This window comes from Cloeon dipterum, chromosome X (genome assembly GCF_949628265.1).
Source record: "Cloeon dipterum chromosome X, ieCloDipt1.1, whole genome shotgun sequence".
Classification (NCBI taxonomy): domain Eukaryota; kingdom Metazoa; phylum Arthropoda; class Insecta; order Ephemeroptera; family Baetidae; genus Cloeon; species Cloeon dipterum.
The window spans coordinates 24,291,915-24,312,853 of NC_088790.1; the positions used below are offsets into that span (position 1 = coordinate 24,291,915).

At 36.5% G+C, this 20,939-nt stretch overlaps 2 protein-coding genes across 3 annotated transcripts; one reads left to right on the forward strand and one right to left on the reverse strand.

The window, feature by feature from the left end:
• Positions 1–1,592: 1,592 nt before the first annotated feature.
• Positions 1,593–12,564, forward strand: Gat (GABA transporter). Of its 2 annotated transcripts, none has more exons than XM_065493291.1 (12): positions 1,593–1,747; positions 5,893–6,313; positions 6,684–6,785; positions 7,411–7,591; positions 7,646–7,778; positions 8,346–8,584; positions 8,799–8,923; positions 9,489–9,601; positions 9,661–9,792; positions 9,854–10,057; positions 10,121–10,288; positions 11,287–12,564. In XM_065493291.1, exons 2-12 carry the CDS (start codon positions 5,932–5,934, stop codon positions 11,368–11,370), a joined length of 1,863 nt encoding a protein of 620 aa, XP_065349363.1. In that variant the 5' UTR covers positions 1,593–1,747; positions 5,893–5,931; the 3' UTR covers positions 11,371–12,564. The 2 variants fall into 2 exon arrangements, with proteins under 2 accessions (XP_065349363.1, XP_065349364.1); XM_065493292.1 differs by having other exon boundaries at positions 5,896–6,313.
• Positions 12,125–20,351, reverse strand: LOC135945539 (beta-alanine transporter-like). Its single transcript, XM_065493294.1, has 12 exons — positions 20,203–20,351; positions 18,957–19,178; positions 18,762–18,906; positions 17,409–17,512; positions 16,819–16,973; positions 16,584–16,752; positions 15,600–15,726; positions 14,518–14,860; positions 13,777–13,955; positions 13,535–13,716; positions 13,437–13,484; positions 12,125–12,834 (listed from the first exon to the last, which is right to left on the reverse strand). The coding sequence occupies exons 2-12, from the start codon at positions 19,160–19,162 to the stop codon at positions 12,735–12,737; spliced, it is 1,758 nt and encodes a 585-aa protein (XP_065349366.1). The 5' UTR covers positions 19,163–19,178; positions 20,203–20,351; the 3' UTR covers positions 12,125–12,734.
• Between the last annotated feature and the right edge of the window lie 588 nt (positions 20,352–20,939).

Consider the following 20,939-nt stretch of genomic DNA (forward strand, 5'->3'; position numbering starts at 1 on the left):
TACCATAAAATGTTTTATCAAATATTAAAACCTGGTGGATCTAGATATATACAAAAATAACGTTGATCCTGAGACTTGATATAAACAAAAATCGGACTAGAAAATCATGATATTTTAGTTGATTTAATTTATTTGTGTTTTTTAATTGTGTAAATAATTTAAATTTTTATCCAGTTGAACTGTGAAATAAACTGTTGACTCATAAAATAGCTGTTAATGTTTTGAACCAAGAAAATTTTTTTGGTTCAAAACCATAAAAAGTTAAGTTCTAAAACCTTATAAAAAGATAAAAATTATGTTTGAAATCTGTACAAATGAGGCCCAAAAACCACGACACGTACAGAATCAGTTTTTTAAACTCGACAGGTGGAAACTCCCAATATTGTTAAAAATTGTGTATATCAGTGAAAATTAAATGAAAAATAAATTAGGTGATCAAACATTTTCATTTGAATGGGCCAGGAATGTCAGAAATGTCAGGAATGAATTTAAAGTTGTCTTTACAAGACAGGAGGCAGATTACGTAACACTCTTTTGAGTTGCTAATTGGTGACTCACGCTCTCTTGTATCAATTTAAAAATTTGATATTGGCTTAAAAATCTTTTTATCTAACAAGATGTTTGTTAAATTTGAAATTTTGATCAAGAATGAATCAATTTGTCCGATTTTATTGATTGTAAAGCACTAATATTCCAAGCTGCCACATGCATAAAATTATGTTTCGAAGAAAATAGTCTCAGATTTTTTTAATAAAACGTATAATTTTCGTTTCGGGCCAACAAATCTTAAATAATGGGATAGAATTCATTGTCCAAACTAGTAAAAAGCAGATTTATCTTTTGAAATAGGTGTATATTAACAAATTCAATAGAATGAAATTAGAGAAAAATAAAAATTAAGCAAGAATTCCATAATGTAAAAAATTATTTCAAATGGATTTCTTCTGGTTAATAATTGAAATTAATTCAAGCTGTATATAGATTAAAATAATTATCAGTTGATCAACTTGTTAGTTAGATGACAAATAATAATTAGTGATTAATCAAATTAGGCCAGAATAAAAGTTGAATTTCTGGTTTTGACAAGTATCTCAAAAGGATGAGACATTTCTCGCTAATTTAAACGGCAGCCTGGGAATTTTTTTGATGAATGATCTATTTTAAAAAAATTAAATTTTAGTATTTTTTGCAACGAGGTGCATCTTAAAATTTTCGTATATTTGACACAGTCGGGAAAGGAGGGAGCCGAGCAGGATGGTCGGCTCGTCGCATTATTTCCCTCGTGGAGATCCGCGTGTGGTGTTTGCTGGTGTGCGATCGGTTTCAAAGAGCAAGCGAGCAGGGCACCGCACGCAGCATCAGCAGCGGTGGCGGCGGCGGCTTAATTGTCCGAATTGGCGGCCGGGCCATGCGGCTGCGGCGGCTGCTGCGGGTATGCGTGGGGCCCGTCGCGCGGCGGTTGTGCAAAAGGTGTCATAATCGGGGCCAATTAGCGGCCGCACGCACGCACACTCACGCGGGGGCCACCACGGCCGCCAGGGAGGGGGCGGGGGCGTGAGGGGCGGGCCGCCCACCGCGCCGCCCGCCCGCGCGCGCCTCGGCCCGGCAGTTCTGCTGCGGCTGCGGCCTGCTCGACATGCGGTGCCGATCAGTGTGACGACGAGTGGCTCGCCCGGCGGACACCAAGACTCTCGCCCCAACAGCTAGCAGCACCCCCAGCACCAGCACCCCTCGCCGGGACCGTCAGGTTTGATATTTTTTATTTTTATTAAAACGCCTTATATATGTCTTTTGTCCTTTAAGCCTTTTTTTAAAATAAAATAGAAAAAAATTGTTTTGCCACGCCACCGCTTTGAGCAGCAACCTGTGGTTCGTTCGGCTCCTCTCTTGAGTAGATTTTTTGCTATGTTCTGCCATCGTCATCCTAGAAAAATATACTCCGTGCAGTGCTCTCGTTGCTCCCTTTCTGCCTCCGCCTCTGTGCAGCTTCCTTTGTGGCGGTGCCGGCGGCAAAAAATCTTTTACTTCTTCTTCTCAGAGGAAGAGAAAAAAAACGTTTAAAGCATTTAGCGGGCGCGGATGCTGGATGGCTGGCTGGCTTGCATTTTCTACTCGTGCCATTCAGAACGAAATTACAGGACGAGTCAAGCTCTCAAAAGAGCAGGTCAGCTGAAAGTTGACACACAAGCGCCGTCCCCCGGCTGCCACCCCCGCCGCCGCCCCCTCCGCAGCCTCTGCACGAAGATCGATAGGCCGAATTGCGAATTTCTGCAACAGGCCCGCCAAACTCTCACTCTCTGCAGCAGCGGCGGCGGCGGCGGCGCTACTTGTTGCCATGCGCGCCAAATTCCCTTAATATATTTTATGGAAATGCAGCAGCATAATTTATCGACCCCCTCCCTGCCTCGCTGACTAATTGAGCCGCCAAAAACGCCAGATGTCCGTCAAACGTATTTCCTTCTCAATTGCATTATTTTCACGCGCTATTAAAGTTAATTAGTCCACCAGCGACGTAATTTCGGATAACGATCTGCTGCCACAGCGCAGCAGCCAGTTTAATTAATAAAGCAGCAACAAGCCGCCGCTAGCCTCCCTCGCCCCCCTCTTTGTCATCTGGGGTGGGTGGCTGGACCAGAATTTGTCCTGCGGTCGCGGCGGATCCTGCTGACCTAATTACCCGCTGCGCTCGTGCGCTCCATTTCACTCGGGGCCAATTTTCTTTCCGTCTCGACTTGGAATTAATGTGCCGTCCTGTATTTCGGTAAAAAAAAATCTTGGAAAAATTGATCAAAAATGTTTATTATCGTAAAGATTTTTAATTTTGTCTGAATGGAGAAAAATTAAAATTTGGTCTTTTTGTAAAACTTGTAAAATAATGTTTCTCTTTTTTTAAATATTACGTAACGGATGAGAAAATACTTCTTTTAAAATAAGACCCATTTTACTGCATGAGATTTTATTTTAAAATTTAAGTAAAATTATATTTTGTTTCAAATATAAATCATATCTAAAGATTTTGTTTTTTAAATTGACTTTTTTAATAAGATTGGTCTTGTTTCAAACGGTTTAAAATTTAAAGAGACTGCTACGACAGGAACCCTTCGTGTTAATGAAAATCATTAATGGTTGTGAGTCAGATTATTTCTAATTTTTAAAGTATTAAATAATATTTCATTCCTAAAATATTACGGAGCTTAGTAGAAAACTCATAATTTCACGTTTTTGACAAAGACCAATCTCTTTAAATACGAGCTAAGGTTGAAACTCAAGTTCAAATTGAAAAAAAATATTTCTTTAGATTTTGGTCATTTTTGCATTCAGTTTGATTTCTGAAGACTATTTTTGAAATTTTTAACGAAGAGTAGCTGCGAAAACCCCAAAAAATCCTTTTTTCTGATAAAATCATGTTTGAGGGTGTAGCACCCGTGACCTGATGGCGTTAACCTTTACCCTGAGTTAACCTGTGCGCCCGTGCGCACTGCAAATTTAGTGTTAAAACGATTATTCCTAATCTATCATGCATCTCACACGCCTCTGAGAGAATTCCTGGTTATTCATCTCGTTAAACTGACCGACCCGTTTATCCCGGGGAAAGAATTGTTTTAACTAATTTATTTATTTATTTGCTGTAATTTTAACGTGTTAATTTATGATTTTATGACTTTCTATAATACCTAAAAAATTGTATTCCAAAATGTTTGTCATTATTGACTGAATTCTTGTATGTAATATTCCAGTTCAAATCACGCGGCATATTCTTTAATAATGATTATTTGTTCTCCTTACTAGAAATCTTATTCAATAACACTCCAAATCGCTTCCTTGGATAGTGGAAAACACAGTTGGATTGGTTTTAAAGAGAGGAATAAAAATCAGCCTTTTAAATTTTACTCCTCTTTTTATTTCGACTTAAAATAATGAGCTATAAATAGTAATTAAATTGTTTCCCTATATCAATTCATTTTATTATTATTTTTTATATCTAAAAAATTGAATCACGCTCACTCAAGTAGTTTCTTTTTGAACAGCAAATATTGTAACCATTGAGCTTGTTAATTGTGCAAATCATTCAGAAGAAAATCCCTTTACTCTCACTCCAACGCACCATTGACTGAAGTCTTTCGCGACAAATCCTCTCATCACGGCTTAGCTCGAGTCGGCAAACAAGCCCCTTCAGAAATGAGGGTTGTTCTCTCTCTCTCTCTCTCTCTCTTTCAACCCTTTGACGGGCCTCCATCTCCCAGCACACACACACACACACACACGCGAGTTTGCTGAAAAGGAAAAGCAGCAATTGGGCCCCCCATGCGCGGAATGTCTCACTCATTTGTTCTGGGCTATTTTTCTTTTTGGCGTTGTCGCAATTCTCCCGGCTGCTGCACGCGGTGGGCGACCCCTCGTGCCGGGTATCACCATGTCAGCAACACTCGCCACTCAATGAAATGAATTAAATGCAGCCGAGTGAGTAGAGAATTTATTTGTGTGCGTCTGTTGGTGAAGCCAACTCGTTTCCTCTCCACCGGCATCGCGGCCAGATTTGATCCTCTGTCCTCTCTCTCTATCTCTATATATTCTCTCTGTGCTCGACCTTTTGTAATCGAATCAGAACGGAATTAATCATTCCTGGCGAATGTTTTTTTCCCAGGCGAGTTGATTAACCAAAAAAATGCCCGTTTTTTAATGGAAATTTTATTTTAAACAATAATCTTTTCTCTAAAGAAATTTGAGCATTCGAAAGAAACACTAATAAAATTGAGAATTTACATAACTTGGAAAATCTGTACATTTTTCTTAGTATTTTCTGCAAGTGAACTGGAAAACTCATGAATTTCCAGATTTTGTAATTTCTTTGAGTTAAAATGAAGCTAAAATTCCAATGCTTTCCCGCAAAGAAATTTCAAATTGTTCAAGTTCTTAAATGTGAAATTAAATTCTTACATGGGATCTGAAATTATTTTTACAATTAATTTAAGGTAGGAAAAATTGCAGCCTTTATTAATTTAGATGCAACAGCGTAACTTTACCCCATCCAAAAATAAATAACAAAAATAAAAAATCATTCGGAAACAGAGGAAAAATCTGACATTATTCTGCGAAAAACAAAAATCTTTTTGTTTGAATACACTGGAGTTCTCGTTCATACGGGGATTCGGTGACTTGAAAGCACAGTTCAGGGACTTTAACACTGACAAATGGGGTCAGGAGTCGCATTCCGTGCGCCCGCGACCTGTCCAACAAATCGACATCATAAAATTGTTGTTGCGAAACATCTCAAATAATCATACTACATACGTGAATATTTCCAATTTTTATCAAAGCAATATTGATAGCTAAAAATTCAATGTTCTTCAAATATCTAACTAAAATAATTAAAAATATTGTTCCATAATAATTTTCTATTTTCATCTGTTTTAAACCATTAAAAACAATTTTAACTTCTCCATTTAATAACGAACAATCCATAACGAAAAACGTTGATTTTATTAACAGAAACAAGTCACGTAAATTAAAAAATAAATAAGAAAAAGGATGAATTGAGCTTCATAGTTTCTAAAAACTTTTGTTTCACGCAATTTATTTCAATTCCAGCTAACATAAAGAATCAAGAAATCATTTTTAAGACAAGTGTTTCACAGTTTTTCCTAATTTTAATTAATTAATTGTTTATTCCTCTCAAATTTCATTTAACATTCAAAAAGAGCAAAAAGGCACATGAATTTAAGGACAAGTGGCCTCTTTCCAGCTCCGTTTCTTAATTTAAACGATATGAAAAAGTAATCTAAAATTCTATTCACGAGAAATCGGCAAGTGTGTATCTTGTCGGTGGACACTGACAATCTGCGGCTGCTGGAGTGCTGTCCAAAAATAACCCATTTCATGTTTGCTTCACAGCAGGAGCACAAAGCCGGGCATGAGCGAGAGTTGTTAACAATGACGGAAACTCGTGAGACTCCACTGAACATGGACAAAAGCAACTCGATGGCCCTGGAAATGAGCAGCAGCGGCGGCGGCGGCGGTGGAGGCGGCGGCGGCGCGTGCGCCAAGCCCAAGAAGGACGACGACATGCCCGAGAGGGGCTCGTGGGGCAGCAAGCTGGACTTCATCCTGTCCGTGGTCGGCCTGGCCATCGGCCTCGGAAACGTCTGGCGCTTCCCGTACCTGTGCTACAAGAATGGCGGCGGCGCCTTCCTCATCCCCTACTTCATCGCCCTCTTCCTCGCCGGCATCCCCATGTTCTTCATGGAACTCGCCCTCGGCCAGATGCTCACCATCGGAGGCCTCGGCGTCTTCAAAATCGCCCCTATTTTCAAGGGTGAGTTATCAAAAATGAAACTGGATGAAATTTTTGATGATTTTTTTAAAAAAAACTTCAGGATAGGAAATAGAAAGCGGAATTCTGGATTTTTATTGACAAAAATTAATTTTAAAAAAAAAATCACTTGATATTTTGAGACGCTGATTTTATTTTTTAGAAGATGTAGTATAAAATTAAAATTTGCATTTATTTTAATCTCTAGATAAGCAGTAACTGTTTCAAAGAATACCAAGAACCCCTAAAAGAGACTAAAAAATTCAACAACCTGGAAAACTCCAGAAATTTTGGTTCCGGAATCGGAATAGGACAGGACAGAAACAGGAAATTCTAGGTTTTTTATATGGAAATTCTCTATTTTCTGTTCCAGGCATTGGCTACGCGGCGGCCGTCATGTCCTGCTGGATGAACATTTACTACATTGTCATCCTTGCGTGGGCCATCTTTTACTTTTTCATGTCCTTCCGCGCAGGTAAGCCTAACATACTGTTTTATTTTCTTAAAAGATAGTTTTCATACATTCAAGCCTTAATTTGGATATTTTATAAATTGCTTTTTTGTATAATAGTAAAATTTTGAGAGGAAAATTTTTATTAAAAAATTTGCAAATGCACTAGTTGTATAAGCCGTCAAGAGATGGCGCCACCATATACTTTCGTAATAAATTTAGTTTTAAGGCACTTCCGCTGCGATTTCAGATTCAATCCTGCCTCTGTGCATTCTTCACTTAACATACTTTCTTTTGGACGTGCTAAAAACCAAAATCAGTCCTGCCATTCGCCTTAGAACCGTTGGACAAGATTTTATTTTTCAAAAAATATTTTTCACGATTCAACTGCGATTGGCTTAACCGATTTTGGTTTTCAGAGCGTCAAAAGAAAACAAATTAAGTGAAGAAAGCACAGTGGCAGGATTGAGTCTGAAATCGAAGCGGAAGTGAATTAAAATTAAATTTATTTCGAAAGTATACGGTGGTGCCATCTTTTGGCGGCTTCGAACACTAAGGGCTTTTGCAACCAGTGAATTTAATCAGTTTTTTAGAATTTAAACTCATAGCCACTAAATTAAATTATTTCTTCTTAAAAAAAATCATCCAGACTTGCCGTGGAGGACGTGCAGCAACTACTGGAACACCGACAAGTGCGTCAACCCGTACGAGCGGGACGAGCTTACCTGCTGGGACCAATTCAACGGCACTTTCACCAACAGGTTCTGCAAGGTCGGCGCCCTCAACCTTTCCATCCATGATTTCACCGACCCGGTCAAGGAGTTCTGGGAGTGAGTGCAAAACAAACACCGCAAGCAAGCAGATTAAACAGGAAAGTGTTGCAGGCGGCGCGCGTTGCAAATCTCGGAAGGCATCGAACACGTTGGCACCATCCGATGGGAGCTGGCCGGCACGCTGCTGCTCGTCTGGATCATGTGCTACTTCTGCATCTGGAAGGGCGTCAAATGGACCGGAAAGGTATGGCAATTAAATGACTATCAAAACGTAACGAAAAAATTCAATTAAAAATTAAATTGGATGATTTTGTTCAAAACCTTTTTTTTAATGAAAATAGTCAAAGATTTCGTCTTCAAATACAGAACTAATTCAGCTATAAATGTTAGTAAAAAAATATAAAACAATTTTTCGGAGCATTAATATGTTATATTTGGGAACAAAATTACCAAATGAATGAAAAGTGATGTTTTCAATTTTAATTTTAAAATTTAAAATAATGATGAGGCAAGGAAGCTATAGCAATTATATTGATTTATTTAAAAATGTAGGGGATATATGAAATATTTTTATAGTATATTTGTTTCCCGATCAAATTTAATTACCATATAAATATTCAAAAAATTGAAAAACTGATTTATTTTCATTAATATTAAATGCAATATAATTTTTTATTGAAATTAAAAAATAATTTAACTCATTGTTCCACTTTTGTTCAACAAGTTTAGATATATTTACATTTGATTGACCTTTACTTAAATATTTTTTATTTAATCAAATTGTCTAATTCAAAGATTGCGATTTTTCAAGGTGGTCTACTTCACGGCGCTGTTCCCGTACTTCCTGTTGACGATCCTGCTGATCCGTGGCATCACGCTGCCGGGCGCCATGGAGGGCATCAAGTTCTACGTGATGCCGAATTTGTCCAAGCTGCGCGAGTCACAGGTGTGGATCGACGCGGTCACCCAGATCTTCTTCTCGTACGGTCTCGGCCTCGGCACGCTGGTTGCCCTCGGCAGCTACAACAAGTTCACCAACAACGTTTACAAGTGAGAACCTGTTGCGTTTTACTTAAAAATAAATTAAAAAATTACGGAGTTTGTGGAAGATTTAAATAAGTATTATCAAATAGAGAATTTAATTAAATTATTCAGTCCTGTCGATTTGCTTTCTTGAGGAGCCAATTTTTTGCTTTTCGGTTTATTAACTGAACTGATTTATATTTTTTACAGTGAGAAATTTAAATTTCACGTATTTTTTCAGCGACGCTTTGATAGTGTGCTGCGTAAATTCAGGCACTAGCATGTTTTCGGGCTTTGTCATCTTCTCCGTCGTCGGGTTCATGGCTCATGAACAGCAGAAACCGGTCGGGGAGGTCGCCGCTTCAGGTAAAATTGTACTTAGATGTTTATCGTGGTGAAATTTAATATCATAATCGCATTGCATAACTTAAAAAATATATTATTTATGTATAGATAATAGAAAGATCAAAAATTAATTAAAATTTAAAAAAAATTAGAGTAAAGTTGTTAATGTAATTAGACTAACAACAAAATCAGATATACACACGCAAACAATTTTATAAAATTTAAACAAAAGAAATTCTGAGATTTTTTTACGAAAATACTGGAAAAAGTTTGTAAAAACAGCTAATGATTTTTATTTTATATTGGGAAACAATCTTTGATTTTAATTTTAAAATTTTTGTAGCCTTTAATCAGTATTTTATTTTATTTTTAAAAACTAAAATGCAATTTTTACTTATTTCTAATTGTTTTTAAAATAATTATGCTTGTATTATAATTTCAGGAGCAGGAAATTTTAAATATTATTTTATCCATTGTTACGATCTTGCAATAGACAAAATTTTTATTCTAGAAACAATGATTAGTTAATTTTGTAAAAATCAATTCAATACAAAATCTAACAAATTTTCATTAAAAAAAATTTCAGGTCCAGGCTTAGCCTTTTTGGCGTACCCGTCAGCCGTGCTGCAGCTGCCTGGGTCACCGTTGTGGGCAGCACTGTTCTTCATAATGATCCTATTTATTGGCTTGGACAGTCAGGTGAGTGATTTTTAGTCAGAATATCCCCATTTTAGCCCTAAAATCCCATTATTGGACAGTTCTGCACGATGGAGGGCTTCATCACGGCCATGGTGGACGAGTACCCAAAGCTGCTGCGCCGTCGCAAGGAGATCTTCATCGCCATCGTCTGCATTTTGTCCTACCTAGTTGGCCTCACCTGCATCACCAACGTGAGTCGCTCTTTTAAACTCTTTTCCCCCTCAAATTTAATTTATTTGATATAAAAAATAGGGTGGTATGTACGTGTTCCAACTGCTGGACTCGTACGCGGTCAGCGGCTTCTGTCTGCTGTTCCTCATCTTCTTTGAGTGCATCTCGATCTCGTGGGCGTTTGGCGTGAACCGCTTCTACGACGGAATCAGAGACATGATCGGCTACCACCCGTTCTTCTTCTGGAAGTTCTGCTGGGTCTTCACCACACCCATCATTTGCCTCGTGAGTTGCTCTCGATTTTCAAACAAAGCCGCTGATTATTGATTTAATTTTTTCCTTCGGCAGGGTGTGTTCATTTTCAACATTATCCAGTGGACCCCAGTCACGTACCTGGCCTACGAGTACCCTTGGTGGAGCCACGCGTTCGGCTGGTTCACCGCGCTTTCCTCAATGCTCTGCATCCCTGGATACATGGTCTGGCTCTGGTGCACTACTCCTGGCGATTTCCAGACTGTGAGTTTTCATTTTTTTGTTCTAAATTTCTACGTTTTCAAAGCATGATTTATTTATGGCATTTTAAAATTTGATATTTTAAGAACTGAATAGGGCACTGGATATTTTTACAATATTTTGCACTTAAGGTTGTTCGTCCTTGCTGCAGAAAATTAACTGTCTCCAAAATTATGCAACTTGATCATAATTTCTTGTCGAATTTGCCTGAAAATTATTTGTTGAGAAATAAAATAATTTTACAAGTAGGGAGAAAGTCTTCACAATTTGAAAAAATAGTGCTTTTTTAGGTCAATTTAAGCTATAAATAAATTATCAAGGCTTAGTTAATGCATTGGCAACAAGGATTTCCGGGATTTTGCAGAATCAATGAATTCCAAAGCCGCCGACAGATGGCGCCACCGTATACTTTCGTAATAAATTTAATTTATGGCACTTCCGCTGCGGTTTCAGACTAAATCTACCCACTGTGCATTCTTCACTTCATATTCTTTCTTTTGGACGTTCTGAAAACCAAAATCAGTCCTGCCATTCGCCGTGGAAAAGTTGGAAAAGATTTTATATTTAAAAAAAATAGTTTTCCACGATTCTACGGTGATTGGCTTAACCGATTTCGATTTTCAGTACTTCAAAAGAAAACATATTAAACGAAGAATGCCCAGCACAAGGATTGAGTCAGAAATCGCAGCGAAAGTGCCTTAAATTAAATTTATTACGAAAGTATACAGTGGTAAATTGTAGTTTTAATTTAAAATTTACATAGGCCCTGAAATCTAAATTTTCCGCCTTTATAAACTGATGTTCCAGATCATGCATGTATTTTAAAAAACACCCCAGTGAGAAAAGGCAAGAAAAACAGAAAGTTATCTCGCCTCCGAAATATTGTCTCTAATGATCGCGCGCGGGGCGAAACATCAGACATCAGAGCCGTTATTTCTTCTTCTTTTTTTATCGATAATGAAGCGCATATCTCATGTTGTGTTCTCATTTTGTGTCGGCAGAAATTCACAAAGCTGGTGCGAATAGAGGAGAGCGTGGAGCAGCTGCGGGCCAAAATGCAGAACCCCGAAATCGCCGCCCTGTAAGAAGTCATCTCGCGCGCCAGCAGCGGGATCGTTAAACTCCGTGAGGCGCGACGACGAAAAAAGAGAGATGAGAAAAGGCAAAAAGAAAAGAAAAATCATTAAACGCTCGAATCGATTGTCTTCCATAACTGCCAAACTCGTATATATATCAACAAGTACTGTATAATATTTACACACAAGTCAGACAAACAAACAAACAAACAAACACAAAAGAAAAACACGCACTCTGCTGTTTTCGACAAGAATTATTCAATCAACGGGAGGAACCAATTTTAAGGAATTTGGACGCAATTTAATATATATACGTTATATATACAATACAAATATATGGATGTATCTGTCTAACGCACACACAAAGTCTTTTCAAAGCTACTCTTAAGCGCGTGTTGCTGGAAAAGAAAGAAAGCATATTGTTGAATGTCTTCCATTTATCTCGCTGCATTTAAGAACGTGGAAACGCCGGGGGCGCTCGATCTATACTTTTATTTTTTGAGTGTAATTTGCAAGTCACTTAACACGTAAACTTTTAAAGGAATCTTGTTCATGACTTCATGGAAATACTTACGATTAAAATGTATTTAAAACAAAAAATCAATACACACACACGCATATACTCTCTGCTAGTACTCACGTAAGTCTCGGTTAATTAGCACGAAGCATTTGAGGTTACGGGACGCATTTTATAAATTATCTTTTGTAACACTCCAATAACGGCCACTATAGGAGAAATGGTGGATTGCCGCTTACGCATTAGTTAGTTGTTACGTTTCCCTTAAATATGTATAAACACAAAAGCAAACGGAGCTAATCAATATGGAGTTATATGTAAAGTAAACGCAACTATAATCAATTATGGCATGTACCAACACAAAACGAGCTAGCAGTATATTGAGTGTTCATCCAAGTATATCAAGAAATGTTAGCTAGACACAAACACACATACACACACACACACGTAACTCTGCAGAGGTTTAATTAGTTAATTTATGTTGTCGTCTCATCAGAATGCACTAGTTTACAGTACAATCATTTTCGCCTGCTTGGTCAGCGCTGTTTTTTGTAGTCGAGTGATTTATGCTAATGTTTATTATTATATTACCATCAGAGGACATTTTGGTATTTATAACTCAGTTTTTGCATCGACAAAACCACTTTGTACCCACAACTAGCAAATAAAAATACTGTTTCTCTGGACCAGCCGCACTTTCTCATTCGAATCAAACTCGCTCTTGGACACGATACAAAATTTTATTTTATTTCCAAACGGATGCATCAGAATTGGTTAATTAGGCAACCTGTTTGTCGCGCTTGACCAACAGGTTGCATACCTTGTCTACCTCTAATTTATAGAGTTATTCATGCGATCACACGACGCTGATCATGTAAACCTCCTCTTTGCCGGGATAGCCGTCCGCCTGCGGAGACGCCGCCTTCTTTCTCACGCTCACCTGGTGCTCCAGCAAACTGAAAATTAATTATTATTGGGATTATTTTCGATATTTAAAAAAATACATAAAAATACGGAAAGAACAAAATTAAACTACCTTTTGAAGGGTTTTTAAATTCATATTGACACGCTGTTTAGCTGCTCCATTTTGGACACACAAATGAAATAATAAAATCAATAAAATTCTTGAATAATTAACATTTTTACTAACAGATATTTATTAATTTTAAATATTAAATTAAGGAGCAAAAAATAATTAATGTTTATTTACATTTTTATAAACTTTACAAAAGTTGCAGAGCCCAGAATCATTCCTGCGTAGCAAAATTAATATTTTCTATTTTCCTGACTTTAGTCTTTTCTGCATTCAAAATTCACCCAATTTGAACAGATTCAAATTTTTCTCAAAACTCATTAATGTCTTAGCCGACCTTAATTGGTTGGGTTTAGTGTATTTAATCAACATTTAAAAGTTAAAATCCTACAAGTTCTCTAGTTAGAAATTTTAAAATTCATTTTTTCAAATATTTATTAAACCCAAAACGAGATCAATGAATTTTACAAATTTTTCTTTTTTTTACTGAACATTTTTAGAATTCTAAACCAAGAAAATTGTAACCTTGTGATTGGAGACTCTGAATATTCAGGACGACGAGCTCTCTGCTGCCTGAAAATAAATATTTAAAAAATATACGGAGTTTTCAGAACACTCCCCACTTTTTCGGCGGTCGGCAAGTGAAGCAGTCGGACCATTTCCAATTATTTCCGAACTCCTCGCCGTCCTCAAGCGTGTTGGGCAAGCCCTGGTGCAGCGTCTCCGGCAGCATGAGGCTGAAAGCGCCGCCGAGCACGAGAAGGGCGCCCATCACCATCAACGGCAGCACCAACATTTCCTCGCCCTGAAATTTAAATTAAAAATTAATTAAATTCGAAATGGAGTTATTTAAATATAAAAGTACCAGGTAATTGACGAGAGGAATGAGGGTCGGGCCGAGCATGCCGACGACGGAGCTGAAACTCATTCCTAGACCTCGAACCACGGTTGGGTACAATTCGGACGCCATCAGCGGCAGCACCACGTAGCTGGAGGATATTCCCATTTTTCCAACGCAGTACAGCGACAGGGTTATCAAATCGTCTGTTAAATTTTTAATTAAGTTTTAAACAAAATTGTCATAATTTTGATAATCTTCTTTAAATCTAATTTTTTTATCAAATAATGGAGAGGTCTACCCTTTTACAGAGGATATTTTTTTAAGACTTCTTTATAATCATTATCAATAATTCTACTAGATGGATTATTTTTTCTTTATAAATTTTTAATATACTTCAACTTTTGTAAAAAATATTTTTTACATTTATAATTTAGCAATCTTGTAAACACCTTTAAATTAAAAAATATTTTGTTTATTATTTAATAACGTGTTGTACTTTATTATTAATTTGTAAGCTAAAGATTGCTTTAATTTAAGTTCATTTTTTAAAAAATTTCCAAGTTCACAATGTGATCAATTCTTTAAATAAATCAAATAAACCATAAAATTAAATAAAAAATCCAATTGTTTATATTCTTTTAAATAAAAATAGCTACAATGGACTAAAGTCAATTAAATTTAAAAAAAAATGCTGAAGTCTTGGCTATATATGTGTTTATAAATTTGATAATTTAATTTTCAATTAATTTAATTAAATTTTCTGACCATTTTGGACGAGGAAAGTGGCGAGGCAGGCAGAGCCGCCGATGACCATGCTAAGGCAGAGGGTCCAGCGGCGGCCCCAGCAGTCCATGGCAGGCCAGAGGAAGATGTAAGTGGGCAGCTCGACGACGCCGGCCAAGAAGAAGTTGAGGAACTCGTCGCCGCCAAGCACCGGCGCGTAGTACGACAGGCCGACGTACACGGACGTGTTGGTGAACCAGATGAACGTGATTATGAGCGTTTTGCGGCGCAGGTTCGGAGTCCTAAGCAGGTCCAGCAGCCCATACGACCGCTCCTTCGTCTGCTGCTTCTTTTCCAACAGGTGCAGCTCCACTTGTTGCCGCCGCTGCGAAATTGACATCAATTGAACGCACGCAGCAATGACGACGGAAAATATTTAAAAAATAAACTTTAATGGTGATTTTTGCTTTATTTGATTTTTTTTCAAAACTTAATTTTGAGAGCACTAAATGTGTCGCCGCAATATATGATTAAAGATTTGTATCTACTAATTTCATTTCAGACAAATAAAAAATTTATTTTTAGGACAGGAGTTGACATACCAATTTAATACAAATTCGGTGATTCTTAAGCCTTAGAGGTTTTTTTTGTAATTGTCATATGTCATCTCACTTTTTCGACCATGAGCTCTTAAAAACAATCGATATTTTACCATTCAACTGCCTGAATTATTACCGGAAAAAATAAATTGTTAAAAAATCAGTGTATTTTTATTTTGAAGAATAGATTTTTTTGTGATTGATAGAAACTTTTTTACTACTCTAAAATTAAACTTAAAAATTAATTATAAGAAATTTAAACGTGCCCAGCCCTCAATGAATTAGGCATGATATTATCAGGACTTTAATTAACTTGAAATTGAATTTTCTACGCTCGGAAAGCAAAACTTTATATCATAAAATAAAATTCTAGCCATAACATCAATTAAAAAATTCAGATATTACTCATTTTCTCACAAAATTACGGGCAAATATATTTTTTCCATTGTAATACGCCCTTTCTTTTTATAATTGAAGATAAAACGTCATGGAATAAATTTTTGTAAAAGAGGTAAAATTATTTGCCTTGAGCCGAACAAAGTAATCTGCTGGAAGGACTTTTCCATTCACACGAGCCATCGTTTTGAGAATTTGCTCTGCTTCTTCAAACCGGCCTCGAGCAAGCAGCCACCTTGGAGATTCTGGGAGAACCCTGAAAATTTAATTAAAAATGCACGACAACCAGTCTTTTTAAGTTAGTAAGAAAAGGGTTGGGAATTTAAGCCAAATTATGGAATCATTTTCATTCTATGCCTCCGATTATTGATTTAAGCCCGAATTTTAATCCATAAAAATAATCTAAATTACCTTTCAACTTATTTAAAAGCAAAGAATTCAGCTAAAAACCTATAGTTTTGTAGTGCAATGATTTTTTTATCCAAAGATCGAATTTGCTAAATTATGTGACATTTTTTGCACCCAGTAATTTTTGGCAAAGAGAAATTTCAGTATTGAATGTTGATTATAAAACCACTTGGTCGCTTCTAGTATCATATAACTCAAATTAAGATTTTTCGACAAATTTACGACCTCCTCTAATTTATTTTTTAAGCATTTTCATTACCAAATTGGTAAGAGTTTTACCTAAAAAAGGATGATTAAATCAATTTTAATGAAATGGTATAATGTAAAATTAAAAAGTTGACTTTAAGAGACAATTTTATATCAATTTTTAAGGTTTAATTTAAACAGAGAACAAACATGATTCATTAAAAAAATTTCTGAGAGTTAAGGCAAGGCATTCCCCTAAATTTAAAATTTAAAAGGAAATGAATATAAAATTGATATTGAAAAGCAATCAATAAAAATGTTTTATTTAATCAGAAAATCAACTTGAAAAATGGTTAAAAATATTAAAGTGTACCTCAAAACAAAATAAAAAGAAAACTATTACCCGTTCTAAAAGGTTAACTTATTTTTGAAAATCTTAAAAACCGTTTATGTCCAAATGGTTTTGATTAAAAGAAATTTTTTTTAAATATTTCTTTAAAAAATAAAATTTAAATATACCACCAGTAGAAGAAAAATGAGAGGAAAGGCAGTGAAGTGGCGAGCGCGAGTTGGCGCCAGTCGCGCACCAGGTAGACGACGGCCGAGAGCAAAACGAGGCCGAGCGAGTACGCGATGTTGGTCATGATGGTGCAGAGGGTGCGCTTTTCCGGCCCAACCAGCTCAATCGCTGCATTACAATAAGGACCTAGTTACATTCACAATTCTGGCTACAAAAAAAATGGTAGACACTTGCATAAAACGTAGGGCGTGCCGAGGATGGCGGGCACGGTGAAGCCGACTCCGACTCGCAGCACCATCCACGTCGTAAAATCTTGAGCAAACGCGGTGGCGATGCCGAACGCGCATTGGATGAGCAAGTAGATGAAAAATGAAGGCCGACGACCCAAACTAGGAGATGAAATTTGTTATTATTTATTAAAGACCGTCTTTGACGAAGTTTCTGGGCACACCAATCGATTCTCGAGGGTAGAATTAGGTGAATTGGATTTTTTCCGACCAAAAAGTGCAGCGCGAAGTAGAACTTTTTTACCGCCAAAAATATGAACCTATTTGTGAGAAATGCGCATGCGTCAAATCTGGAGATGCCTCTCCTCGGCTACATCAGCTCTGACGCATGCGCAGTTCTCGCATAAAGATTCATATTGTTTTGGCGGGAAAAAAAGTTCGCACGTCGCGCTGCACTTTTTGGTCGGCAAAAATATCCAATTTACCTTATTCGACCCTCGAGAATCGATTGGTGCGCCCAGAAACTTGGTCAAAGACGGTATTTAAGGTGAAAATCTCTGCAAAAATAAATCAGGTTGAGTAATTAATTTAACTTACCTATCTTGAAGGTAGCCGAAAATATAGTTGCCGACGAGGCCTCCGGCCCCGAGCAGAACCAGGGCGAGCGTCGTGTAAAACGTTTTATCGCACACAATGTCCCACTGGAATGAGATTTAATTGTTAAATTAAAAATGTCAAATCGTTGTTGCATTTTACAACGTTTCAAAGGGAGAGTCGCTCTATTCACCAGGATGCACCCAATTTAGAAAATCGGATCCCCCGCAAAGCAAGATAAGTGGTCCATCTGACGCTTGCCAAAATAAAAATAATTCATAGCTAGGAGAACTTTATAGCTAAATGTATGGATGGTAGAAAAAATAATTTTAGATCTGTTATTTAATTTTTTTGTAAATAAAACAATCCCCTAAAAAATTTGATGTGGCAACGCTCGAAATAGATGTTTGTTCGATCGACCGTGCATCTGAGCGTGCAGAGCCGCCCCCACCGGTACTTTATGCTAGGGGTTCCGCGAAGGGATGCCGCCGAATTTGGCAGATTCGCAGACCGCAGCACAGACAGCCCGTCGCGTCCGTAGTCGTGGCAACAGACGTACCACGTGACGCAGTGCAACCCCTGCGTGCGCGCGAGTGAGAGATAATCATCTGCACGCCTTCGCCTAGCATAATTTAGCAGTTACAAAAGAGAGCAAGAGCAACGAAAGTGTTGTTCTGAATTGTAATGAGTGTCTGCAATTGCTTTTTTACTGCTGCGGCGGCGGTGATGAAAGGCGGGGTTATTTATAGATGACTCATCTTTTCATTATATGCGAATATAGTAAAAAAGCCATTTAAATGCTGTTGCGCCGAATTTATAAAAATGTAACTCTTTATTAAATTAAAAATGCACTCTAATATTAAATAAATGAATTTTGGAGAGATTGATTAAAAGAAGATACATTAAAAAAAAATCATTTCCAGATGTTATTTTGACCGGCTTTGTATTTTATAATTATTTGCGTAGCAAAAATTTCGTATTTTAAGTAAAAAAATAATTTTCTTCAATTTGAAAATCATAAAATTAGGAAATTGAATATTTTAATTCTGTCTGAAGTGTCTTTAATACGGCTAAACAATAATTTTTCAATCATCTTAATTTAAAAAATGGAAAGTCGCGTTTTTATTTCAAAATTTATTATTTTTCCAAAATATTGAGATCTGAAATTTGTTTTAATTTAATGAAAACTAAATTTTCTCCAAAAACATTTTAAAATTAAATACCTATACCTATTTTATTTCAATTTAGCGTAATTTTAAAACTGTTTGATATCATTTTATGATGAACATAAACCTTTTTATACCATTTTTTGGCAATTTTTTTCAATTTTGCAATAAGATTATATTTTTCACTGACCTCCGTGACAATGGTATTGATGTACTCTGAAAAATCGTAGTCCCATCCGTGTTGGCAAGAAGTTGTCGTTTCATTTTGACGCGGCTCAGACAGGTCGGTGTACATGCGGCACTGGCTGAACGAGCCGTCCTTCTCCAGGGGAATGCTAATTAACGCTTTATCAACGGCAATTATTATTTCGGCAAATTGGCAGACCTAAGATTGCGGCTCTGCTCGAGGGTGAGGTTGGACTCGTCGAGGGCAGGCACGTGACACCAGTGCTGCGGACTGGCCGACATGAAAATCTGGTTGTACGCGTGGAAGCCGCATGGCAGCACGCCTGGCAGCAGCACCAGGTACAAAATCACCTGCTGGTACGTGCCGAATTCACCCACGTCCGGCAGGATCGTGTCCAAATCCATCTTCACCAATCGTGTGCTTCGATTTTTTTTTAATTAATACTCTTAACAAAACGCTGAAATTTTTCTTCAATTATTTATGTTTAAAATTTTGTTTTGAATATTTGATAGTATTTTATTCTAACAAAATAACTGATATAAGCTTATAATATAACTGAAACTTTTGGACAGTATGCGACAATATTAAGTTTGAATAATCACTTCATGATACTGTTTTGAGGTCTCATAGCAATATATTAAATTTATTGTTTGTATCTATTACCTACTCATGATAATCAATCATAAATGTAATTTTAAAAATAATTAAATTCAATGTTTAGATAAAATAATAAAATTAAGTGTATAAAAAAAGTAATAAAAAATGCTAAGTTTATTCAGTTTTGGTTAAAACTTTTCAAATAAATTTTTTTATATTAATTTGAAATTATAATCAAAAATATGCTTCTTGTAAATTAATTTACACTAATTTATTAAAACTGTGAAACAAGTTACCTCTCATCGTCATTTAAAAATCTCTCAGATAAAAATTAAATGGAAAAGAGAGTTAAAAAATGACTTTTCACCTTGCAACACTATTTCTTGATCGAACAAGACTAATTAAATGCACTTATACTTATTTTCCCTATAAAATTCAAATTTCATATAGTATTTCAAAAGTTAAAATTAAAAAGAAAATCTCAAACACGTATATACTTAAAATTGGATTTTGCATCCCTTCAAAAAAAAAATTCAGCTCTTAGCGGGTCTAACGATTTATGCTTTAAAGTAAATTTAGGAGACACCTAAAAAAGCGAATCAATTCAAACTAAAAATTTTGAAGCCTTTAGAAGCCTGGTAATTATTTGACAAGATTAATTAAAAATAAGTTTTAGAAAATAGGTCCCAATAAATTTAGTTTCAAGCGATAAAAATTAAGAAAACTGTTGAAAAAAATGAGAATCTCCCTAATTTCAAAACCAAGACATTTTTAAATCTTATGTGACAAAATTTGAATTAAAAATCATCTATGATTTTCAGCAATCTAGCAATGAAACAGCTCTTACCGGATCCAACGTTGAAGAGCGGGCGTCAAAAGGCACTTTCCATGTTGTCGTCGGGCAGTTGCTTTGGAGCAAAAAGCGCACTAGATCATCGCGTTCCGACGGCAGCGAGCAAAAGCGAGCGAGCCGGCAAGCCGACCCTCGGCGCTCAGTGGGGGCGCACCAATTGAGCACCACCCTCTTTGGAAACTTCAATCTCAATTGACAGCAATTGATGAGTGGCCGCCCGTTTTGATTTGCCTCATTATCAAATGAACAGCATTGCTTGTTGCTTCGATTAACAGGCTGAAAATGCAATCGCACCTCGCAAAATGGTTTTAAATTCAATTAAAATCCGCATTTTTGCTTCTTGTAATTTTATTCAGCTCTGAAATATTGAATGACACGAAATACAATTTATTAGTGCAATATAGATTTGCATATAAGAATTCAATTTATGGTACAAACTTTGATGTTTTTTTTTTTTTAGAAATAACCACTTTTTTAAAAAAAGTAAATGCATGGAAAATATTTATATACCTGAAATTAGTACATTTTTTGGAACAACCAAGACTCTTAAAAGATCGATTGCTTCAAATTTTCGCAATGTGCTCAGCGAGATGAATCAAATGATGTGCAATTTATATACTTCCACGATTGCTCATGATTTTTGTAAAATTTTCCGCATGAAGAATTGTAGCGGATTGAAGCAGAGCTTTTAATATTTGTCATAAATGTTTTTACAAATTGCATAACTTGCT